The sequence below is a fragment of the Callithrix jacchus genome, chromosome 10 (genome assembly GCF_049354715.1).
Source record: "Callithrix jacchus isolate 240 chromosome 10, calJac240_pri, whole genome shotgun sequence".
Classification (NCBI taxonomy): domain Eukaryota; kingdom Metazoa; phylum Chordata; class Mammalia; order Primates; family Cebidae; genus Callithrix; species Callithrix jacchus.
In genome coordinates, this window is record NC_133511.1 from 20,510,838 (window position 1) to 20,537,288 (window position 26,451).

The 26,451-nt window shown below is 48.2% G+C and overlaps 1 protein-coding gene across 13 annotated transcripts in view; it reads left to right on the forward strand.

Annotated features, from left to right (window-relative positions):
* GRIK4 (glutamate ionotropic receptor kainate type subunit 4) overlaps positions 1 to 26,451 on the forward strand; it is a 489,633-nt gene that overhangs the window by 351,872 nt on the left and 111,310 nt on the right. For 12 of the 13 annotated variants that reach the window (XM_078339710.1, XM_078339708.1, XM_054241643.2 and 9 more), the window contains 3 exons: positions 6,831 to 6,992; positions 22,409 to 22,561; positions 23,482 to 23,586. In XM_078339710.1, the coding sequence (XP_078195836.1) occupies positions 6,831 to 6,992; positions 22,409 to 22,561; positions 23,482 to 23,586 (420 nt within the window). The remainder of the gene's footprint in view (positions 1 to 6,830; positions 6,993 to 22,408; positions 22,562 to 23,481; positions 23,587 to 26,451) is intronic. The other variant, XR_013523083.1, reaches the window with a different exon arrangement.

The following is a 26,451-nucleotide window of genomic DNA, read 5'->3' on the forward strand; positions in this document are numbered from 1 at the left end:
TATTGGCCAGGCTGGTTTCCAACTCCTGACCCCAGGTAATCCACCCGCCTTGGCCTCCCAGAGTGCTGGGATTACAGGCATGCGCCACTGCACCTGGCCTATGGTGACTTATTTAGCAAAACTTTTCCCATTTGACAAGTAGCTAAGAATCACCTCTTGCCAAGCAAGGAGGAAAGAAAGAGGAAGGAGAAGCCTCGAGGCCAGATCTTTCCTTTTTTCGGGGCCCAGCAGTTCAGGGGGACAAGGAAAAGGCAGGAGAATGGGACAGCACACCCTCTTTGGTGACACTACAGTACGGAGAATGGATTGCACTCGGACAGAAGAGGACTCACAGGCCATGAGTGCCTGTGTGCCAGGCACTCCTCATGTATTTCCCGTGCAAAGGAGATGCTTCTACTCATACTTTACAGGTGAACACACAGAAAGCTTGGAGACCCACCTGAAATCAGCCAGCCAGTATGTGGCCAAATGAGGGTTCGAACCCAAGACTGTCTTATTTCAAAACCTGTGCTCTTCCTAATACATGCCACTGTTTCCTGATGAGATTGCCACATTGCACAATGCCAGGGGGTACCATTCACATGGCCATCAGTATAAGTTGCACCTGGGAGTTGAACAGTAGAGTGGCTAGGTGTCCCAAGATCAGAGGCATGATCTCCATTAAGTAGCAGCTATTGCAGAGGTGAAACGACGAGGGCCTAACCTGGTGGGAAGGAGCAGCTTCAAGAGACATTTAAGAGATAGATTTGACAGAATTGGCAGTTGACTGGGTGTGGAGTTAAAGAATAAGGGAGTTGAGTCTGTCTCTGAAGTTTCTAGCATAGGTGCCTGAGAGAATGGTAATGTACTTACCGGTTAGGAAGGCAAAGAAGAAGGGGCTGTTGTTGGTCAGAGAACGTAGTGGAATGCCATTTCCCCTACTTACCCACTTGGACTGGGTTAGGAGATGAATTTGATTTAAGGACACCACCTGTGTGGACCTGTGCTTTGGTCTCTTGCTTTTCTGCTTACAGTCAAACACAGAAACTTAACCTGGGTCATTAAAAGTTATTGTGCTTTTAGCTCTAGTTGACTAACCTCATCCTGTCCCCAGGGTTGACTAAATCCAGTCCCCAGTGATGGGACTTGGCTGCTTAGCCAGCTGAACATGTCCCCAGAGCACTGCTTCCCCCAGACCTCCCTTGCAGAAGCTGCCCACAAGGCCTGCCCAGCCTTTCCCTTATCTCTTGATGTTCTCATATACTAGACGCCAAAGCTGTGCATTCCTTGGCATCAGACCCTATGTGGTGTAAGGCATGGTTGGTCCCTCGCAGACATGGTGATCTCACAATTTCCCAGACCTTCTCTTCTCTCTCCCTCCGACAAAACTACCTGAGCTCTAGGACCTCCACCTGTCTGGGCCCGTCCCCAGCTCAGCCCCCACTCAGAGCCTGCTTCCTGGTCCAGGTGATGAACAGGCTGTAGAGCCATGAAGCTCCCAGGACATTGGATGTGACACTTCTGCTGCAGAAAGTGAGGGGCGCCCTTCCACCTCTCTCAAGCCATTATCCAGGAGGCATTCCTTCATTTCATGGTGACTTCCCCCTGCATCCATCCACTCGTGGCTCTGACCTGACCTTCAACTATTGCTATTTGGACCCTTACATGCCATTGTATACACAAAGATTTGCACACATCTATACACTCATGCAACACACACACGCACACACTTTTTAAAATGTTTTTTATGTGAAAGCCCAGTGATAAGAAACCAAACTGTCAGGATTTTTTCTTTTAAATACAATAGTGGAATTGCAGAGGATAGTCAGTGGTTAGCACAGCATTTACTCATGTTCTTACACCTTCTGGAGCTGTGACAGGGTGTGCTTGGTGTTGGAGTTGGCCAGAGTGAGACCCCAAGGCATTTAAGATGGCTTCAATCAATTGTTCTCAAAACAGCATTGGCTAAACAGCTCCTAGGTATCAGGCACTCTCTAGATGCAGTGTGGGAGGTCAAAAATGAGGCAGGCACATCTTTGCTTTCTGGAAGCACACAGCCCCCTGGAGAGAGAGGCCATGTGTGTGAACAAAGAATGCAACTTGGGGCCATCACAAAGCCACACACACTTGGAGTAGTGGAAGACCTGGTCCTGGTCTCTGCCCCACCACGTGGCTTTACCAGGTCCCAATGCTCACAGTCCTTCACCTTGGTTCCCTGGTTTGGGACAATGGGAGTGGACTTCTGTTGGGAACAGGGACCCTCAGGATATCCCTTCCTGGGACATTCATAAGAAGATAATCAAGGTCACCATGAGAACCTGTTCCACCAGAGGGACTGCTCCCAGCCCTTCCTGTCATTGCATGAAGGTTACAGCCAGTCAGACAGTGTGGCTGGGTTGGGGTTGGGGAGGCACAATGGGAACCTAAGCAAGCCAGATGTGCATTCTTAGGTGGGCTCAAGATAGGTAAGCAGTGGAAACCGGGTAAACTTTAACCCCTTCCATTTCTGAAACGTGTTAGTTTTTTGTTTTTTGAGACAGTCTTATTCTGTCACCCAGGCTGGAGTGCAGTGGCATGATCTCAGTTCACTGCAACTTCAGCCTCCCAGTTCAAGTGATTCTTCTGCCTTGGCCTCCCAAGTAGCTGGGACTACAGGCACCCGCCACTATGCCCGGCTAATTTTTTTATTTTTAGTAGAGATAGAGTTTCATCATATTGGACAGGCTGGTCTCGAACTCCTGATCTGGTGATCCGCCCACCTCAGCCTCCCTAAATGCTGCGATTATAGGCGTGAGCCACCGCGTCCAGCCTGAAATGTGTTCGTTTTATGAAATACCTCTCTCTGCAACATGTCTCCACCACTTGACTTTGGATTTATAAGAAGTGTTCCTCTGAATAGATTTAGGGTTGCATTTCCCGAATTGCCTTCTGCAGCATGCTACTGCCAGTCACTCACGAATTTTGAAGGACCAAAAAAACCCACGGTCTTGGTTTGTTCCATGGTCAGTGTGTTTGGGAAGTTCAGGGTTAAACAAAAACCAGCCGCTTTGCTGCCGGACTTCTTTCAGCTTTAATGTGCTAGCGGGCATTAGGAATCTTGAAAAGGCAGATACAGTATGGATTGTTTTCCAGCCTTATTTGAGCATGGAACCTTGTCTGATGAAATTTCTGTTAATGTCACCTGGACACCTAATACCCCGAGGAACACACTGAGAAACACTGGTACAGATCATCATTGTTTGTAAACTAGCGGTGGTCAGCTATTGCCCGTATTCTTTTAGACAGTAGTCTTCAATAGCAGCAGGAAAGTCTAAGTTTAGATAAAAAGAAGAATTTTCTAACAGTAAGGATTCTTAGATACTCGAACCTTAGAGTGTTGTGGGAAATTGCAGTAAAAGAATGTGCCCCCTCCCCATTTCTTGTCCTTCCACAGGCTATCCCATGAGTCATTATAAATAGAATGAATTATCAAGGAAGCTTCTGGAATCTTTTTATCTTAAGGGACCTTTGAAAGTTGCATATAATTGAGGGATAAGAAGGTAGGAATAAAAAGGCAGGAAGACAGACTGGCTGACTTCTGGGTAGACTGTCACTGAGTGTCTGTAATTAACTCATTCATTCTTACTCCGCCTAGAACATGCATTTGAAGGGAATACCTTTGTAACTTAGGTTTCCAAGACAAGTGGTACTGAAGAAGCAGAGGGCCAGAAGCGGCCCCAGATTTCATGGTGGTCTTTCAATAACTGTCGTATTTGCCAAATATGATGCTAAGCTTTGCATGCATCTCCAGCCCCCTGGAGAGAAAGGCCATGTGTGTGAACAAAAAGAATGCAACACGGGGGCCATCCCAAAGCCACACATACTTGGAGTAGTGGAAGACATGATCCTGGTCTCTGCCCTACCACGTGGCTTTACCAGGTCCCATTTGTTCTGTTTTCACTCTGGTTCCCTGGTTTGGGACAATGTGAGTGGAATCCTGTTGGGAGCAGGGACCCTCAGGATATCCTTTCCTGGCACATTTCTAAGAAGACGATCAAGGTCCCCATGAGAATCTGTTCCACCCAAGGGACTGCTCCCAGCCCCTTCTGTCATTGTATGAAGATTACAGCCAGCCAGGCAGTGTGGCTGGGGTGAGGTTGGGGAGGCACAATGGGAACCTAAGTGAGCCAGATGTACATTCTTAAGTAGACTCTAGACGGGTGGGCAGCGGAAACCGGTTTGAAATAACCTATAGGGTTGCTAATATTGTTTCTTTTTAAAAAATGGGGATCTGAGCCCAGAAGGTTACAGACCTTGCTTAGTCATACAGCTAACATGGTAAGGAACCTGAAATACCAAAACCTGAAGCCACTGTATCACCCTAGCTGCCACTGTGAGTCTGTGAACATCCAGGGCCTCAGGGCTTCCTTAAAAGGAGCCTCTATCCATTAGGTTATGTGTGTGGGGAGAGGATGGAGTTGGGCTGACGTGCCTGCCCACATTGTTAAGGAAGCCAGGGAAAAGAGGACATTTTTCAGCCCCTGCCATCCATGCCCAGCCAGACCCCTTGGTTTGCCCACAACAGTCTGGCTCTGCCCCACTCAATGCACCCTTGCCAAATGCATCTTCTTCTCATTAGCCATCTGCCCTCTCATGCCTACTGATAGCCTACAGCACATGGGCAGCTGCCCTGTTAGAGAGATAGCAGATAATATCAGCGTAGGAATCAATACATTCTCTGGCATGTCCTTGTTTCCCCTAATGGGAATGTGACAGGATCCAACATACACTTAATCTTTATCCAAATCTACTCTGTCAGGTATTGGTGGCTTCAGAGGAACCTTGGTATCTCTAATTTGCACACAAAAGCTAATGAAGCCAGCCTCTGGACAGGTGAGCTCAGGCCTGCAGCCTGAGGCCTTGGCAGTGTCTGGAGCTATGTGGCAAGGATACAAGGGTGGCGCCAGGGGCCTACAGCAGCTAAGTCTTCAGAAGAGGAGACTGCCTGGAGGAAAGCAATCTTTCTGCCTGGCCAGAAGGAAAGCCCAAGGCACTTGCCATCTGTCATGTCAGGTTGAGTGGCTGACAGGCTAGTCCTGAGGTCTGAAAGTCCTGTGTACCCCCAAGTGTGTGGAGCTGTGTGTGAGGCACTTCAATGACCATGTGATGAATGTGACTTTGGTGTGAAAAGGTGGCCTGACACATATTTGAAGGCATCTTTCCGGGAGTGGGTATCAGTGAGCTGAATAATCTACACTTTCTTGACTGGTTTCGCTGTACAGGGCCCAGGGAGACCTTGGGGGCCAGAGCTCTGCACTCAGAGAGAACACTGCCCCTCGCTATAACACTAACTGGCCTCTGTGATGCTCACACCTGCAAGCTAACTAATGCTTGGCCCCACCCGGGTGATTGGATGAGGACCATGGGTTGCTGGGAGAACTCCTCTGCGCTTCTAAATGTCACTGCCTTAGATGGGGTTTCCCTGACTGCCTCATCTAAAGCAGCAGTCCCTCACCCCACTCCCACCTCCATAGCTATACAAAATGATGATTAATTTGTTTCCTTACTATCTTTCTCTTCCACTAACTGCAAGCTCCCTGAGAACAGCTAGGCTGTGTGTCTCTCTCATCCATCCTCCATGCATAGAACCATGACTGGCATGTGACAAATGCTTAAATGTGTATTAAGCGAATGAAAGACTTAGTGGCAAATGAAGGCACCACCTACCTGCACACCTTCAGACTAAGGTTCTTGGAAAGCAAGCTTGGTGTTGGCATTCCTCCGCTGACAGTTCCCTTGGGTCTCATCATGCAGAAGACAAAGGGCATGTTCCCAAGCCTGGCATCCTGGCCCTTAGGGTCTGGCCTCTGCTGACTGTCCCAGCTTCATTTCTCATCATCTCTCTCCCAGGCCCCCTTGTATCCTGTGTGCTAACCCACACTTCAAGTGTGTTACGACTTGGGGTCCTGCTGGAAATGCAAGCTTGGATTCAGGTGGTGTTAGGTGGGGTTCAAGAATCATTTTTTTTTTTTTTGAGACAGAGTTTCACTCTTCTTACCCAGGCTGGAGTGCAGTGGCGTGAGCTTGGCTCACTGCAACCTCCACCTCCTGGGTTCAAGTGATTCTCCTGCCTCAGCGTCCCGAGTAGCTGGGATTACAGGCATGTGCACCACGTCCGGCTCATTTTGTTTTTCAGTAGAGATGGGGTTTCACCATGTTGGTCAGGCTGGTCTTGAACTCCTGACCTCAAGTGATTCACCTGCCTCGGCCTCCCAAAGTGCCGGGATTACAGGTGTGAGCCACCATGCTCGGCCTCATCATTTTTTAAAAAGGAACCTGGATGATGCTGACAGTAGAATCATACTTTAAGAAGAGACGTCTTCATCAAAGTATAAGAACCCCACCGGCAGTTCACTGAAAGGCCCTGCAATTTCTCAACTCTGGGCCCTTGTATCCATGGGGATTTCTGGTTGGAGTAGCCTTTGACCATCCACAGTTCTCCACCCGGAAAATGCCCATACATCCTTCAAGACTCAGCTCAAGCGTCCCACTTCCCCTGGATAAAAACCCATGTGCCTAGTGCTGCCTCCACTAGGCACATGGGTTTTTTTCTTTCTCTTTCCAGCTAGTGCGTCTTATATATACCTTGTTTAGTGATCATTCTACTTATTTTTTTCTCCTCCATCCTCAACCATGACACTTGTTACCTCCCAGGAAAACTGCTCTTGTTACCTCTGGACCCGTAGGTCCCAACAGAGTGTCTGGTGTTCACTGGACTAGAGTGAGGTACCCGGATGTGCTCTATCAAAGTCCATCCTTCACTTCACCCCTTCCTAACTGTGTTCTCTATTTCTGATGCTGGGTCTTTCCAGGAGTTCTCACTCCAGAGAATGGACAGCCTTGTGGATGATCGTGTCAACATCCTGGGATTTTCCATTTTCAACCAATCCCATGCTTTCTTCCAAGAGTTTGCCCAGAGCCTCAACCAGTCCTGGCAGGAGAACTGTGACCATGTGCCCTTCACTGGGCCTGCGGTAAGTACCCGCTAGAGCTCCTCCTGGTGCCCTTTGGCCTCTGCACTTAGCCCCTCTGTGGGCCAACCCCTGGGCAACACACCCTCCTAGAGTCCAGCCATCTCTCGTTCCAGTCCCAGCTCAGAAAGGGAGGTAGAGAGGTGCTGGGTGCAGTTGCAGGGGATGAGGTTTGGGAAGCAGTGAGCTGTAGACAGCAGGGAGGGGGCTGTGTGGAGCACCGGGTTGTCACTTAGTGATGTCTGCAGCCCTCCAGTGGCCTGACTCTCAGTGCTACCATTGCTGAAAGCTGCCTGGGGTTAGGATCCAAGAACCGTCTGGAGCGTCTTTAAGCTGATCTACCACCTCATTTTTCAGATAAGGAAACTGAAGCCCATGCTGGAATGGGATGTGGAGTGGGGATGTGAGGGTCTTGTTTAAGGGCAAACGTCGAGACTGCTGCAGAGTGGAACTAGACCCTGGGACTCCTGGCTCCTGGTCTGGTGCTCTGTCCACCCCCTGGCCACTTCCTGAGTCAGAGCTCATCCTTTCTGCCCAATACCTGTGCTTCCTCTCTGCAGTTCTGGCCCCTCCTGCATGTGTGATGGAAGCAAACCTTTCTATGGCCATTCTCCACTGAGTTGGATGTTCTTCTCCATGGAGCAGGCCAAGAATATCTGCTTGTGTACATTTGTTAAAAGGCTAGTTTTCAGGAGACTAGGAGTGTGTGTGTGTGTGTGTGTGTGTGTGTGTGTGTGTGTGTTGAGACAGGAGTACAGTGGTGCAATCTCTGCTCACTGCAACCTCACCGCCCAGGTTCAAGCGATTCTCCTGCCTCAGCCTTCTGAGTAGTTGGGATTACAGGAGCCTGCCACCATGCCTCGCTAATTTTTGTATTTTAGTAGAGACGGGGTTTCACCATATTAGCCAGGCTGTTCTCAAACTTCTGACCTTATGATCCGCCCACCCCAGGCTCCCATAGTGCTGGAATTATAGGCATGAGCCACCACGCCCACCCAAGTGTGTGGCTTTTAGTGCCCTGTCCTAGTCCCATTATGCACATTATTTTATTTTTAAAAGCTACACGAGGCAGCCCTTGTGATGCTCACCGCAACTTCCTGAGGCAGCTACTATCAGTATCTCCATTTTACAGATGATAAAACTGAAACCCAGAAAGGTTAGGCAAATAGCCCAGTGTCACACAGCCAGTGAGCAGAGGACCAGGATTGGAACCCAGGCCATCCAGCTTTACAGTTTATACTTTTAACCTCTGTGCCACTTTGCATCTCTCTAGGACTATCAACATCCTTGCCACACTTCACTGTAATTGAGCCAGGCTGGATGGAAGTACAGTGATGTATGCACTGTGACACTTTGGTCAGCAATGGACAACATGTACGATGATGGTCCCACAGACCACCATCTTGTCCACATTTTTCTTGTCCCTTTTCTATGTTTGGGTGTGTTTCAATATGCAAATACCTACCATGGTGTTACAATTGCCTACAGTATTCAGTACAGTCTCATTTGTACAGGTTTGTAGCCTAGGAGCACTAGACCATACTATATAGCCTGGGAGTGTAGTGGGCTATAGTATCTAGGTTTGTGTAAGTACACTCCATGATGGCTGTACGATGAAGAAATCAGCTAATGATGCATTTCTCATGATACATCCCCATTGTTAAGTAACACACAACTGTAGTTACTAGGTATTTGTTGAATGAATGAGTGAGTGAGTGAGTCAGGCTGTAGTTACTAGGTATTTGTTGAATGATGACTTAGAGACAGAAAGAAGTAGGTTAAAATTAGGTCTAGGAGATGGCAGTGAAATTGGGTACTCCTGGAATGGGAAATTCTCTGGTGAGTTTTAAAAATAGGAGCGATGCTTGTCTTTGATAAAACATACCCAGAGGCAAGGGCATGTCTAGACATCCACACACTTAGCATCTAATTAGTGCTCGGCCAACATGGTGACCTTGGAAGGGGGCTGTGGAATCCAGGGCATGGACTTAATGACCTTTCACAAAACTCTGTGCCTTTATGATCATGTGACCTCGTAGACATCTTGGGAAGGAAAGGGGTAGCTAAGGAGGTCAGAGCTCATGGAAAACTCAGGAGGGTTTGATCCAGGGAGTGTGACAGAGAAATGGGTTTGTGAAACAGAGTTTCATGAAGGTTTACGGAACCCATCCCAACAAGCTACTTTAGACCTAAAAGAGGCAAAAACCCATGGGAGAGATCAAGGAGGGCAGCTGAAGGAAGGGGTCATCTCTGTTAAATGGCTTAAGGGACAGAGAGGGACTTCTCAAAGCACAATGTCATGCGCAGGAATCACTCAACCCCCAGCAGCAAGGCAAGCCCTGTTCTCCCAACTGAGTCCGCTGTTCTTACAGTTCTAATTCCAGTTTTTTAATAGGCGCTGACAAACTTGAAAGTATTACAACACAATATTTAAGACACACACAAAAATATCTGCCTCTTCCCTTCAACCCAAACCTCAGCACACTTGGCATCTGGCCTAGGGAAGTAATTGGTCCCAGGCTCTATTTCCTCATTCTCTCTAAGGGTTTTGGCCTTTGCATTGATGCTCACGTTGGCCACAAGCCGACAGATCAGAGTCATTTGGTTCCTAGTGGGCTTCTTCGTAAGGATCCAGCACAAAGGCCAGAGTGCCTTTCACAGAACCGTGGGTCAGTGCTGTCATGGTCAGACAGGCTGAAAAGACCACCGGCCTTGGAGGCACAGAGCCTGGAGGCAAACATTGGCCTTGACATTTTCTCACTGTGTGATCTTAGGCAGTGACATAACCCCTATGGGCCTCAGATTCTTTTTCCATAATTTTAGATGAATTATTCCTGACCATCTTAGAGCATTATTGTGAAGATAAAATAGGATCTGGTCTTATCTTCAATTCACAATTATTCACCAAGTCATTTCATGTAACAACCTACATATGCCAAATGCTGGAATAGACATTATTAAATATATCAGGTAGCTTTTGCTATGTAAATGCTGTGTAACAGTCAACTCCTAAATTTCATGATACACAATAAATATGCATACGGTACACATATATATAGCTCATGCACTTGTGGGTCAGCTAGGGAGCAGCTCATCTAGCTGAGTCTGAGGTTCAGATGGGCAGCTCTGCTGCTCTGGCTGAGATCTCAGCATGCATGGGTTGGCTAATCCAGACTGGGCCTACCTGGGGCTAGTACCTCTTGCTCTTCCCCTGGACCAGCAGGCTAGCCTGGCATATTCTCGTGGTGATGGCAGAAAGGCAGCAAAGCAAGTGGAAACACAAAGACCTCTTAGTCCTGGGCTCCCAGAAAGGCACACCCTCATTTTCTTGGCCAAAGAAAGTCACACACACCAACTCAATGTTAGGGAGTGAGGAAATGCACTCTACCCTTCTAGAGGAAAAAAACGCAAAGTCCCATGGTAAAACATCTGAAAGCCTGAATACAGTGTGTGTCTTAGTCCATTCATATTGCCTTCAAGGAATACCTGAGGCTGGGTGATTTGTGAAGAAAAGAGGTTTATTTGGGCTTCTGGTTCTGCAGGCTGTACAAGAAGCATGGTGCCAGCATGTGCTTCTGGTGAGGGCCTCAGGAAGCTTCCATTCTTGGTGGAAGGCAAGGGGAGGGGTATATGCAGCTCACATGGCAAGAGAGAAAGCAAAAGAGATAGGGGAGGAGGTACCAGGCTCTTTTCAACAGCCAGTTCTTGTGGGAACTGGAGTGAAAAATTTGCTCACTCCAGTGAGAATGGCACCAAGCTGTTTGTGAGGCATCCACCCCCTTTATCTAACCCACTGGGGTCACTTCAACATGAGACTCTGTGGGAACAAACAAATCACGGCAGAATGGGGTGAAGGACTGGCCCCATTATGTAGTCACAGGGTGAAGATCAAAGTCATTTTCCTCTGGCGTGCCATGCAGGAGCAGGGTTCACCTCCACCTCTGGGAAGGTGACTCCTAGCATATGTTACTCTCATGGAAGCAGAGGGAAGTCCCTGATTTCAGCCTGCAGAGGTCAGGGGAGGCTTGCCTGAAGAGAGGGAAGCTAACAACTCACTGCTTGCTTTGTTCTTTTTTTTTTTTGCGAGAGAGAGAGTCTTGCTCTGTATTCTAGGCTAGAGTGCAGTGGTGTGGTCTCAACTCACTGCAACCTCCACCTCCGGGGTTCAAGCAATTCTCCTGCTTGAGCCTCCTGAATAGCTGGGACTACAGGCATCCACCACCACACCCAGCTAATTTTTGTAAGAGATGGGGTTTTCACCATCTTGGCCAGGCCGGTCTCGAACTCCTGACCTTGTGATCCACCCACCTTAGCCTCTCAAAGTGCTGGATAACAGGTATGAGCCACAGCACCCAGGCCTCACTGCTCATTTTCTGTGTGCAAAACACCAGGTAGAGTCCACGGCATCCAGGTGGAGCAGGGGTGCTGTGCTGACCCTCTCAGTGGACTGGAGAGGGTGTCCTGTCACAGGGATGCCACCCAAGGCAGTTTAAAATATAGAAACCCTGACCTCATTTGTTTCCTTCCCAGTCCAATGTCAGACCTCCCAAAGCCTCAGCATCTTATGCTCCCCAAGAATGCCTGGGGGGTGTTCAGTGAGTGGGGGTGTTCTCTAAGGGTCTGTCGGTGCTGCTGGCGGAGAACAAGAGTCAAGATGGGCTGAGCTGTACCAGCTCAAGGCTGCCTCCGGGAACTGTGCAAGGAGAATCCACGTTTCAGGCCTAGAGCTGGTCCTTGTGCTGGTCACAGATTCTGCGTCTACTTTAGTTAGCTTTCTCTCAGCCAAGCCCCTTTGGTCTTCTTGCCAATAAAATGAACAAGTGTTCTTGCAAGTAGAGCAGGATGCTCACTCCACCCGGTTTCACCTCGGCATAGAGCCGAAGATTCCTGTAGCCCTTCCTATGAAATTATCCCACCTTCTTCTATTTTCCTCCTCAGGGCATCCTAGTAACAGTTAAAATTGGTCTTGTAGCCCTTTTGGACAAGTGGGGAAACTGAAGCATGGACGTGCTGGATGGCACATCAAGGTTCCCCCAAGTCAATACCCTAAGGTAACCTGGAGTAGAACCTTCATCTGTCTCTCAGTGCCAGAGAACCTTCTAGCCACTGTCTCTGTGTACTCCGAGAGGGAACGGAAGGTGTTCCAGACACTTTCACCTCGGTGCATGGAAAGGAAGCTCACAGCAGTGACAATAGCAACACACCTCCCCCAAGGCTTCTCATTTTAGCAACCACCTTTTGAAAAGTGGTGCCTATTAGATCTGCTTGGTCCAGCTTGGCATTCAAGTCCTGGATGTCCTTCTTAATTTTCTGTCTTGTCAATCTGTCTGATATTGACAATGGAGGGTTGAGGTCTCCCACTATTATTGTGTGGGAATCTAAGTCTCTTTGTAGGTTGTTAAGAACTTGCTTTATGTATCTGGGAGCTCCTGTATTGGGTGCGTATATATTTAGAATCGCTAGCCCTACTTGTTGGATTGATCCTTTTATCATTATGTAGTGTCCTTCTTTGTCTCTTTTGATCTTTGTTGGTTTGAAGTCCATTTTATCGGAAACTAGGATTGTAACCCCTGCTTTTTTTTGTTCTCCATTTGCCTGGTAAATCTTCTTCCATCCCTTTCTTTTGAGTCTATGTGTGTCTTTGTATGTGAGATGGGTTTTCTGAGTACAGCACACCAATGGGTCTTGACTTTTTATCCAGTTTGCCAGTCTGTATCTTTTGATTGGGGCGTTTAGGCCATTTGCATTCAATGTTGATATTGTTATGTGTGAATTTGATCCTGCCATTTTGTTACTGGCTGGTTTTCTTGCCCGTTAGTTGACTAATTTTCTTCATTGCATTTTTGGTCTTTGCCATTCGGTGTGCTTTCACAGTGGCTGGTACTTGTTCCTTTCTGTGCTGAGTGTTTCAGGAGTTCTTGCAGGGCAGATCTGGTGGTGACAAAATCTCTTAGCAATTGCTTGTCCACAAAGGATTTTATTTCTCCTTCACTTATGAAGCTTAGTTTGGCTGGCTATGAGATTCTGGGTTGAAAGTTCTTTTCTTTAAGGGTGTTGAATATTGTCCCCACTCTCTTCTGGCTTGTAGGGTTTCTGCCAAGAGATCTGCTGTGAGTCTAACTGGTTTCCCTCTGTGGTTGACCTAACCTTTCTCTCCAGGTGCCCTTAGCATTTTTTCCTTCATTTCAACCCTGGTGAATCTGACAATTATATGCCTTGGGGTTGTTCTTCTTGAGGAATATCTTTGTGGAGTTCTCATAATACAAAAAGAAGGAATCCTCCTTAACTCATTTTATGAGACCAACATCATCCTGATACCAAAACCAGGCAAAAACTCAACTAAAAAAGAAAACTTCAGGCCAATATCCATGATGAACATTGACACAAAAATCTTCAATGAAATACTGGCAAACTGAATGCAACAGCACATCAAAAAGCTTATTCATGATGATGAAGTAGGCTTCATCCTGGGGGTGCAAGGCAGGTTCAACATATGCAAGTCTATAAATGTAATCCACTACATAAACAGATCCAAAGACAAAAACCACATGATTATCTCAAGATGCAGAGAAGGACTTCAACAAAATTCAACAGCCCTTTATGCTAAAAACTCTCAATAAACTAGATATCGACAGAACATACCATAAAATAATAAAAGCTATTTATGACAAACCTACAGCCAATATCATACTGAATGGGCAAAAGCTGGAAGAATTCCCTTTGAAATCAGGCACTAGACAAGGATGCCCTCTCTCACCACTCCTATTCAATATAGTATTGGAAGTTCTAGCCAGAGCAATCAGGCAAGAAAAAGAAATAAAGGTATTCAATTAGGAAAGGAGGAAGTCAAACTGTCTGTATTTGCAGACAACATGATTGTATATTTAGAAGACCCCATCATCTCAGCCCAAAATCTTCTCAAACTGATAAGCGACTTCAGCAAAGTCTCAGGATACAAAATCAATGTGCGGAGATCACAAGCACTCCTATACACCAATAACAGACAAACAGAGAGCCAAATCAAGAGCGAACTCCCATTCACAATTGCTACAAAGAGAACAAAATACCTAGGAATACAACTAACAAAGGAGGTAAAGGACCTCTTCAAGGAGAACTACAAACCACTGCTCAAGGAAATAAGAGAGGATACAAACAGATGGAAAAACATTCCATGCTCATGGTTAGGAAGACTCAATATCATGAAAATGGCCATACTGCCCAAAGTAATTTATAGATTCAACACTGTCCCCACCAAGCTACCAATGACCTTCTTCACAGAACTGGAAGAAACTACTTAACTTCATATGGGATCACAAGAGAGCCCGCATAGCCAAGACAATCCTAAGCAAAAAGAACAAAGCCAGAGCATCACACTGCCAGACTTCAAACTATACTACAAGTCTACAGTAATCAAAAAAGCATGGTACTAGTGACAAAACAGAGACACAGACCAATGGAACAGAACAGAGGCCTCAGAAGCAAGACCACACATCTACAACCCTCTGATCTTTGACAAACTTGACAAAGACAAGCAATGGGAAAGGATTCCATGTTTAATAAAAGGTGTTGGGAAAACTGGCTAGCAGTGTGCAGAAAGCAGAAACTGGACCCCTTCCTGTCACCTTACACTAAAATTAACTCCAGATGGATTAAAGATTTAAACATAAAACCTAACACCGTAAAAACACTAGAAGAAAACCTAGGTAAAACCATCAAAGACATAGGCATAGGCAAGGACTTCATGACTAAAACACCAAAAGCAATGTCAACAAAATCCAAGATAGACAAATGGGATCTAATTAAAATTCAGAGCTTCTGCACAGCAACAGAAACCATCTTTAGAGTGAACCAGCAACCAACAGAATGGAAAACAATTTTTGCAGTCCACCCATCTGACAAAGGGCTAATATCCAGAATCCACAAAGAACTAAAACAGATATACAAGAAAAAAAACAAACAACCCCATTCAAAAGTGGGCAAAAGATGTGAACAGACAATTTTCGAAAGAAGACATATATGAGGCCAACAAACATGAAAAAATGCTCATCATCACTAGTCATTAGAGAAATGCAAATCAAAACCACATTAAGATACCATCTCACGCCAGTTAGAATGGCGATCATTAAAAAATCTGGAGACAACAGATGCTAGAGAGGTTGTGGAGAAATAGGAACACTCTTACATAGTTGGTGGAAGTGTAAATTAGTTCAACCATTGTGGAAGACAGTGTGGCGATTTCTCAAGGATCTAGAAATAGAAACTCCATTTGACCCAGCAATCCCATTACTGGGTATATACCCAAAGGATTATAAATCGTTCTATTATAAAGACACATGCATGTGTATGTTCATTGCAGCCCTGTGTACAATAGCAAAGACCTGGAACCAATCCAAATGTCCATCAAAGACATTAATGTCTTGATAGACTGGACAAAGCAAATGTGGCACATATACACCATGGAATACTATGCAGCCATAAAAAAACCATGAGTTTGTGTCCTTTGTAGGGACTCGGATGAATCTGGAAACCATCATTCTCAGCAAACTGACACAAGGACAGAAAACAAAACACATGTTCTTGCTCATAGGTGGGTGTTGAACAATGAGAACACGTGGACTCAGGGAGGGGAGCATCACACACTCGGGGCAGTTAGGGGGACTAGGGGAGGGACAGCAGGGGATGGGGAGGGTGGGGAGGAATAAAATGGAGAGAAACGCCAGATATAGTCAAAGGAGGAATAGAGGTAGCAAATCACCTGGTTATGTATGGGCCTGTGGAACAACCCTGCATGACCTGCACATGTACCCCAGAACCTAAAGTAAAATTAAAAAAAAAAGAAAAGAAAACATTTACTGTACACTTGCTATGAGATAATAGCAACAAGACTGTTCTTAGCTTGGGAATAGTAGCAAGGCTAGGCTTCCATCAATAGAGACTGTGCTTTTTCAGAAAAGCAAATAAAGAAACAATGGTGATAAAAAAAAAAAAAGAAAAGAAAAGCGGTGCCTCTTCCTGGCTCTTTGGGGACTGAGAAATTCACAGCACAAACAGCCCAGCTTTTTCATGTTCTGGGGAGCTGGAAGGCAAGAAGGAGTCAGTTCCAGGAAAACAGCCTGGTTCTGTCCCCACCATCGAGCGTTCTACAAAGGCCGCCGCTCCAGCCTCAGTGGGGATGTTCTCTTTCTCTCCCTCTTCTCCCTAGATCCTCCTTTCTGTTTCCCTCTCTCCGCACGATGTTCCCCACTCTTTCTTCACTCTTGGCGGTTTCTTCTCTCCTTTGCCTTTTTCTCCTGACATGGGTAAGAGTCTCCCTCTCTTCCTCATCTTCAGGGTCAGGCCTTCGGCATTCTAGGTGGAGCTTTCTGGAGAGGGAGCCCCGCTCTAAGGGCACTGAGAGAGGAGTGGCTGAACTGAGAGGTAACCAGGAAAGCAAGCTCAATCCACACCCCCAGGCCATACCTGCCAGGTGGCTGACGGTGAGCTGCAAATATGCTTCTGCCTGAGACAATGCAAGCAGAAGAAGGGGTGTCACAAATGGAGACACACACACACAGCCGCTAGCTTCACGTGCCATTTCCATTAATCACTCTGCAAAGAACAAAAATCCTGGAAAATCATTAAAATTACAGATGGCTAGATTAAGTAATTAGAATTTAGGCTAAAGCAGATGTTTGTAATTAAGTGTTTATTTCATTGAATAAAATCCAGATTGTAAGAACTATTCCATGAGATTTTAATGGTTCCTGTCCTGGTATTATATTAGGGGGTAGAGTTTAAGCTACAGAAGTTCAGAGACAAATGGGCAACCGGGAGGATCCTGGAAATCCCGTCATCTGGGGCTTGGAGAGAGATGAGGGTTACAGGTATGTATTTTGGAGATATCCTTATTTTCATGTCAGGGGAGGGGGAAGGAACTCAGCCACAGCTCCATGAGTCAGAATTGATTCATCTTAATTTATACAGAGTCTTGCATTCCCCTAAACAATTTGCAAACAGCTCAAAAGAAAATAACAATGAAGAACCAAATGAAAATATAAAAACAAGAGAATCGAGGGTTCATTGCCAAGCAACGTTTTGGTGCCAAGAATGAGGAGAGGCTTTTAAAGGAGGAGTGAACCATTTGAGGGATTTAATATTTAGAAAAGACAGGGACAGAAGAAGCAGAGACAAAACCGAGAGGTGCGTGCACACAGATGGGGAGTGGAGGCCACAGAAAGACAGAGAAGAAAAGGAAAATGAACGGCAGCGCGGAGAAGGGATGGAAATTGGGGTGCCTCCATCCCCCAGTGGGGCCAGAAGTGGAGACGTGGATGGAAGCTTTTGTAACAGAAACTGCTTCTTCCTGACTGTAACCCCAAATGCTTTCCAGAGCTAAATGAGTAAGTAATAGTGGAGGGAGAGAGTAATTAGGAGAGCGAGAAAGATGCTTCAGGATGGAGATCTGAAACAAGATGGAAAAATTGATGAGGCAGAGAGAGGACAGGCTCACTCGCCATCAGAGTAGAAATTGGGTGAGGGCAGGAGATTGGTAAGTGCAGGGAGATAGCTGGAGGCATGAGGGTTGGGAGACGAATTATCAGAGCAGTTTGAAGGATCCAGGTGAGAGGCCTGGGCAGATTGCCAGGAACCTACAGAAGAGAGTGCCCTGGTGATAGGTGGAGGAACCCGAGGAGACTGCACCCAGGGAGAAGACATTTGGGGCTTAGGAGGGGTCAGCTCTCACCAGCCCAGGCTGAACCACAGAGAGGAACCATGAAACCCAGAGCCTATGGGAGACACGTCACTGGTGTTGCCCCTCTGAAGACCACACACAGGTGGAGAGGAGACCAGAACCTTAAGGATTTTCCTTCCACCCACTACCTGCACCCAGTGTCCCTAGCTGGCATTCGTACTAGAAGCACTTGAAGAATCTTGAAGGCCCTCGAGTTAAAGACACCAAGAAACATTGCAAACAGACACACACGGATCTCTCAGCATCCACATCATGTGCTAATAAGAGAGCATCAGCCAAGAAAACAGCATCCCAGACGGATTGGGAATAGTGGCAACCACGTGGCAGGAACAAGCTGGGGGCTTGGTGGGAGGATGTGAGAAACAGCATGGCGCTTCCTCTGCAAGTCTACCGTGATGAGGGTCTCTTGGGGACCAGCACACAGCCTCCACACACCAGAGGAAGAGGGGGCCTGTAGACTCCAGGACCTGGTGCAACATTGCCCCTGGGAGGAAAGGAATCTCCAAGGCCTTGATAACAGAGTATGCTCAGCAATAGAAACCCTGTATTAAAATGTCTTGTGCAAAAATAGAAATGTTATTTCATGACTTAGCAAGATTCCGGAGTGATGAGGTTGGAGACCAGATCTTTCCATATCTGCTGTGGCCGCGCTTGGTATCAGCTTCATGCTCAGGCTGGAGCTGAGCTGGCTGCAGCAGCACCAGCATCCCCACCAGACACAGACATATCCAGAGGAGAGAGAAGGAGTGTCCTCTTAGGAGACCGGAAACTTTCCTGAGAAGCAAACCCCTCATTCCAGACCTCAGTTCATGTCTCACTGTTTCGATGGGTCTCATGCAGTCCTGAATCACATACTGCCATGGGGGTGGAGTAATTCTTGGACCACCCAGGCTTCCCTGGGACCCGCAGCTGGGTCAGCCTCCTCAGAAACTCCTTCCAGCTTGGGACAGGGAAGGATACCTAAATAAAATGGGAGGAAGGAGGGGAGAATGGATGCTAGGTAGGCAGCCAATGGCTAATGGCTCTTAAACAAGGGGCTAACGTGAGGATAAACAACCAATCAGGCCAGAAGGCAAACTGGGTAATGGCCCCAACCCAGGGCATTAGAGAAGCGTGCCCACCACCCCTTCCTGCCCCCATCCTGGCCCCAGAGTCTCATACTTCTGTCTGCTGCTGCTGAGAAGGTGACAGTGAAAGATTGCCGCAAGTTGTCCTGGGAGATGAGACATAAGAATACATCTGATAGAACAACAGCAATGCAGGCTTCTCCAGTGGAGGGAGTGGAAGGTGGTGCTGTGGAGAGGGAGGAAGCCAGTCTGGACAAAGGGGTGCCAGGCCTCCAGGCCTTGCTTTGTGACCTTGGGCAGGAGAAGAACTGCTTGAGCCTCAGTTTCTTGGTTGGTAAAAGAAGACAATAAGACGAGTTGTTTCCTTTCTTTTCTTTATTCTTTTTTTTTTTTTTTGAGACAGAGTCTCACTCTGTTGCCCAGGCTGGAGTGCAGTGGTGCAATCTTGGCTCACTGCAGCCACTGCCTCTTAGGTTCAAGTGATTCTCCTGCCTCCGCCTCTGGAGTAGCTGGGATTACAGGCACGTACAACCACAGCCATCTGATTTTTGTATTTATAGTAGAGATGGGGTTTCACCATGTTGGCCAGGGTGGTCTTGAACTCCTGACCTCAAAGTGATCCGCCCATCTCGGCCTCCCAAAGTGCTGAGATTATAAGCATGAGCCTCCACGTCCAGCCAGACGAATTGTTTTCTAGAATTGCTTCCAGCTCAAACACTACAATTTTGGGAATTTGAGAATGGCAAGATTAACTGGGAGGCAAGGGAAAAGGTGAGACAGAAATTCGTTTATAGTATCATGTAAATAGCCATACAGAAGGATCTAGAAGCCAGTTTCAGTAGGGACAGCTAAGTTCCCCTCAATTCATCTAAGCTGGAAAGGGAGAGTCTGTGGCATTAGTTTGGGTCAGGGTCCGTATGTCCTTTTGGCAAGCAAATGTGAGAGGCCCATTAATAAAAGAGCCACATGTGCTGAGGGGAAATCGAGTTACATGGAAGAACAAGGACAGTTGTAGGCTTGCAAAAGAGCATTTGCTGCCGTGCAGGGCAAATCAAATGAAGAAGGAGCTGAGGGCAAAGGGGAAGGGCAGGAAGAGAGTGGAAGATGTTGGATGGAGGGGCTCAGGAGTGTGGCGGCTCAGGCCAGCTCATCCTGGCTCAGCAGGACTGCAGAGGCGTCCACTGTTCCCCATGGTGGGAATGGGGTGCCCTTTGTTTCTTATTCTTTGGGTTCCAGGTGGCTCCAGGACGAAGGGACAGATGGGAGGGGAGTTGGAGCAGGGGAGGCAGAAAACTCGACAGAGGCCGAGGGGACTCAGTGGCCTGATCCAGTGTCTTTGTGGAGAGTGGGAAGGTGTTGAGGTCCCATGGTTCCTGCCAGATGGTAGTGGCAGAATAAAAGTAGGAAGAAAGAAAAGAAGCAAGGCAAGGAGGGGAAGAAGCAGCAAGAGAGGGCGAGGGAGGAGGAAAGCATACACCAGTCAGGTAGTTTTTTGATGCAGGTGAACTTGGGCTGGAGCAGAGAAACTCTGTTGACTGTTTTGCTCTGTAATGGCCTTTTAAAGAGATTATCCAGAGCCTGGTCACCCAGTTCCCCTCCTAGGCCTCGTGGCCCAACATGTAGCAAAACTGGGTAGGTAATAAGGCCGTCCACCCTGCCTGTAGCCCCCTGTGCTTACCACTTCCTGGAGCCTGACTTAGTTCAGCCAACACCTGCTTCCTGAGCACCTGCTAACATCTGTCTGGACCTGTTGGCCACAGCCCCTGCCCTCAGGAACACTGTCTTCTGACACTGGCAGTTTGCAGAGCACTTTTACAGACTTGGGAGGCAGGGACTGCTGCTTCTCTTTTACAGATGCAGAAACTGTTGCTCACCTGGAGAGATTTCACGTGCCGGGGATCACTTACCACATAGTGAGGGCCTGGGAACTGGACTCTGGGTTTGGTGTTCACGCTTTGAAGTTCCTTCCTCAGCACCTCACCATCTCACACTGCTGACACCCCGAGACAGCATCCCTCCCTCCAACCTTGGAGGGGCCAGTGTCGCAGGGCTGGGTAGGAAGGAGGCGGGCTGTAAGAAGTTGGTCACATGGAATGGTGCCAGCACAAGGGTCTCACATGGGACCCTCACAAGGGTGCTGTCAGTTGAAAGAGGAGGCTTGTAAAGGGCAATGTTGAGTTGCCAGTTGTAGAATGTTGTGTTTCAGGGAAGGAGCTTGCCTTGTAATGGGACTGTGTGTGGACTTCTCACCCCATAACACCACTCCTCCCAGGCTTCCACCTGCCTTCCTGGCCCCACTCAGGGCCCTGGCCCAGTGTTGAGTGTGTAGTCAATTGTACTTAGTAGATTGTTTGTTTTTTGCCAGGGATCCTGCGTGTATTAACATAGTGTGGTATTATCTCCTTAGAGCGCGCGTTTTTCAAGGTCAGGCGGCTTCTGTCTTTCCACTCCTACCACCTCCACTAAGCTACCCAGCTCTGCCCTCCCCACAGGCTGTGAATGTTGTATCCACTCATTGGGTAGTGGGCAGATTTCAGTCAGAAGTTAATTCAAGTCAAGCAGCTGTCTTGGGGGCCAGCCACATGACAAGCCCATGACAGATGCTGTGCAGGATATAGAGATTAAGGTCCTGTTTAAGCTTGCAGTTTAATAGGGAAGGTGGAAGCGTGAGCACACAACTGTGCTGACCGCTTCCCTGACTTTCAGGCCCTGCACGCCATGACTCCTGCCATGTGTCTGATAGACTACTTCCTCTGGCCCCCGCCCCCTTCCCACCCCAGGAGTGCTCAAACGCTCCACCTCCTAGTCTTTGTTCCTGCAGTTCCATGCTCTGGAATGTCTTTCCCTCCTCCCAGTGACTCCCCATCCTTCAGGGCTCAGTTCCAGGGCAGCATCCTCCACGAACGACTTTCTTGGTTGCCCAACCAGATGTTTCCCTCTTTGGAACCTGCCCCCGTCAAGGTCTCTGTGGATGTGGCTCACTCAGTCTCATGGTCTCATTTGGGCCCTGTCTCCTCATACCTCCCCTCTCCGTCCTGCTGTAATCACAGGAGTAGGCTCTCACTCATCTTTGGGCTTTGAACTTACCATGTACTTCACACCTACTCGTCACGTTGAACAGTACAAAGTGGACTAATATTAGGTACATTTAGGAAGAAACAATATCGTGCGGGTCTTGTAGGAGGAAGTGACCTTCAACTGAGCCTTAAAGAATGGGCAGATATGGGGGCGGTAGCCAGGTTCCTTTCTCTTCTCTTCTTGAGATAGGCAGCCCTGCCCTCTTCTTGAGGATTCCTGGGAGCCACGGCAGTTGCTTGTTTCCCTGGAGCAGAGAAAAAGGATGCACTTGAAGTCATTTGGGGTCCAACAAGCTAGCTGGAGGCTTCAATCCCAGAGTAGCCTTTGGCACCATTGTGTGCCTTGGGTGAGCACTTGGCTGTTAGGTGAAGTAGAGCTGGCCCAGAGACAGGATGTGGGCCAAGGCAATGAAGATGCATCCTTATTTGCCTTTCTTTTGCTTTCTCTTTTCTTTCTCCATTCCTCTTATTTTCTCCCTCCCCTCCCTTTCTTCTTCTCCACCCGTCACTCCCTCTGTCCGCCTGCTCCTGGGCCTCTCCCAGCTCTCGTCGGCCCTGCTGTTTGATGCGGTCTACGCTGTGGTGACTGCGGTGCAGGAACTGAACCGGAGCCAGGAGATCGGCGTGAAGCCCCTGTCCTGTGGCTCGGCCCAGATCTGGCAGCATGGCACCAGCCTCATGAACTACCTGCGCATGGTGAGGAGCGGCTGAGGCCCTGCAGGGCTGTGCCCAGGTTGATGGGGTGGGACACATGGTTCAGGATCCAAGAGTGCCTCAACCCCAGGCTTCTCCGAAATGTACCTGTATTACAGCCCCAGATAAATCAGGGATCTCTGGTGACCCCTGTTGAATGGATCATGAGCCACATTTCTTCTCTAAACCCCAATAACCACTGAGAATCCATAGAAGTTTTTTCAGAAGGCAACAGCCCTCGAGCCTTCCACTATTAATGGGCCCCTGAATTCCAGACTTAGCACCTGCCCTCTCTGTTCAGCGGTGTTCTCAGCAAAGCTTCATACAGCTGGGAAAGGGCAGTGCTGCTGGAGACTGGCATCCTCTGGGAGTTGCAGGCTCACGACTTCTGTCGTGGCTGGGTTTCCCATTGTTGTCCTCCCCTGCCGTGCCTCCTCTGGTGGATGAATGTGGATCTCTGCCCCACACAGAAGACATCTCCTGTTGGAGAAGCCTGCCACAGCACGGTGTCTTGGAGTTTGCATTTAGAGTTAGGTGGAGAGTCATCCTGACTTCCTGTGGGCCTGGTGGTGGGTGAGCACCTGCCCAGAGAGGATAAATGCTGTGGACAGCCAAAGGCCTGGAGGAGTGCCCGAGGGGAATCTGAGCTCAAGTTAGCACCGTGACTGGGTTGTTTTGTGCAGTTGGTATGGGGTGATTGGGAGAGCATTCTTCTTCTACTCCAGGCCAAGCCAAGTCTGAATTGTCCCTGCAGACATCACATTTATCATCTCAAGATGCCTTGGCTATGGGTGGGCAAGAGAAAGATCTTAACTGCATTCTCTCTTCTGGGCATCCTTAAATAGCCCCTGTATAGAGATCTTGTTGGGGTCAAGTGTAACATGGGGCCTGTTTGGTGCTGTAACTCACTCTCTCTTGGACAGGTAGAATTGGAAGGTCTTACCGGCCACATTGAATTCAACAGCAAAGGCCAGAGGTCCAACTATGCCTTGAAAATCTTACAGTTCACGAGGAATGGTTTTCGGCAGGTAAGCATAGCTGTGCTGTGGTGATGGCAGGTCCCTCCTCTCTGTTCCTTTCTCTGACCCCAGCCCATTTCCTCAGTGCCTTGGTGTTTGGGATGGCCTCCTGGTCCCAGTTATCCCCAAGAGCAGCAGGCTGGATCCTGAGCGAGGCTCCTGGCCTGCACCAGCCACCCCCTTCCTGCCACCAGATCAGCCATTGTGGCCAAGGGACTGCACCCCCAGCAAAATACCAAGAGGGAGGGAACTGGGGTGAGAGGGGAGGCAAAGGGGTATCACACGCGGTAGGAATTTCCAGGGCGGATTTTAGTCCCTGAGTCTGACCCTAATCCTGGAGCCCGTGTTAGACTCTAGGGAGCCTGCCGGCAAGGCAGGCACTATATCCCACGTAGGCCAAGGAAGCCCTTCAGTGCTGAAGTGCATGGCTGAGTCGCTCCTGTCTGCTCTTCTCTGACCAACTGGCAGCTCTCACCCCCATGCCAATGACAAAGCTCCTCTCCTGGCTACTCCCTGCCTGCTGCATCATTGCAGGGATGGCTGTCCTTCATAGTTCCTTTCAACTCCCCACTCCTTTGCTCATTCTCTGCCATTACTCTTAATCCACTTTTCTGAGATCCTCTTCCATCAGAGGAAACAGGGATCTGACTCTCAAAGTATCTCTTGAAGGTCTCCCACCCTCGCCATCACCCTAATAATCAACTCCTTATTATTTGTCTAACCCTTCAGCAGCTTTAGAAAAGACTGGTAAGTAGGAAGCCAGGCACTAACTACAGCAAGAAGCGGGATCATTGAAGAGCTTTCTGTAAGAATGGCTGAACAAGGGGGCACACTACTGAAGGGTTGCAAATCACCTTTTCCAGGAGCATATGAAGAATCATCATCATCATCATCACTACCACCATCACTGTCATTATCATCACCACCATCACCATCATCACCACCACCACCACCATCATCATTACCACCACCACCATCATCACCACTGCCACCACCATCATCACCATCACCACTGCCACCACCATCATCACCATCACCACCACCATCATCACCATAACCACCATCACTGCCACCACCATCATCACCCCACCATCACTGTCATGATCATCACCATCACCACCACCATCATCACCACTGCCACCACCATCATCACATTACCACCACCACCACCACCACCATCATCACCACCATCATCATCACCATCACCACATCATCATCATCACTACCACCATCACTGTCATTATCACCACCACCACCATCACCACCACCACCACCACCATCATCACCACCACCACCACCACCACCATCATCACCACTGCCACCAGCATCATCACCGTCACCACCACCACCACCATCACCATAACCACCACCACCGCCACCACCATCATCACCCCACCATCACTGTCATGATCATCACCATCACCACCACCATCATCATCACCACAACCACCTCATCATCATCACTACCACCATCACTGTCATTATCATCACAACCACCACCATCACCACCACCACCATCATCACCACTGCCACCAGCATCATCATCACCATTACCACCACCACCACCACCACCATCACCACTGCCACCAGCATCATCATCACCATTACCACCACCACCACCACCATCATCATCACTGCCACCAGCATCATCACTGTCATTATCATCACCACCACCACCATCATCATCACCATTACCACCACCACCACCACCACCACCATCATCATCACCATAACCACCATCACCGCCACCATTATCATCACCCCACCATCACTGTCATGATCATCACCACCACCATCATCATCACCATAACCACCACCACCGCCACCAACATCACCCCACCATCACTGTCATGATCATCACCATCACCACCACCATCATCATCATCACCACAACCACCTCATCATCATCACTACCATCATCACTGTCATTATCATCACAACCACCACCATCACCACCACCATCACCATCACCACCACCAGCATCATCACCGTCACCACCACCATCATCACCACCACCACCATCATCACCACCACCACCATCATCATCACCATCACCACCACCATCATCATCACCATAACCACCACCACCACCATCACCCCACCATCACTGTCATGATCATCACCATCACCACCACCATCATCACCATCACCACCACCATCATCACCACCACCACCACCACCATCACCATCACCACCACCATCACCATAACCACCACCACCATCACCCCACCATCACTGTCATGATCATCACCATCAACACCACCATCATCATCATCACCACAACCACCATCATCATCACCACCACCACTGTCATCACCACCACCACCAGCATCATCACCATCACTGTCATCATTACCACCATCAACATCATCATCATTACCATCACCATTGTCATCACCACCACCACCATCACCACTACCACCACCACCACCATCACCACTACCACCACCACTATCATACCATAACCGTCACTGTCATCATGATTACCACCAACACTAGCATTATCACCACCACCATCCTCATCATCACCATCACCACCACCACCATCATCATGACCACCACCACTCACCACCACCATTGTCACAACCACCACCACCACCACCATTGTCATTATCATCACCACTGTCAACATCATCATCACTACCATTGCGATCAACATCATCATGGCAGCCTCCATTTATTAAGCTCTTACCATAGGCCTTATACCATGTTAAGTGTGTTATATATATTTTCTCTTTTAACCTTACAAAATAGATATTTTTTATTAGTCCCAATTTTATACTTGAAGAAACAGAGGCTTAGGAAGACTGACTGACTTGTCCTTGAACAAATAGTAATGACAGAGCTGGTTTTGGATCCAGATAGATCTGCCTC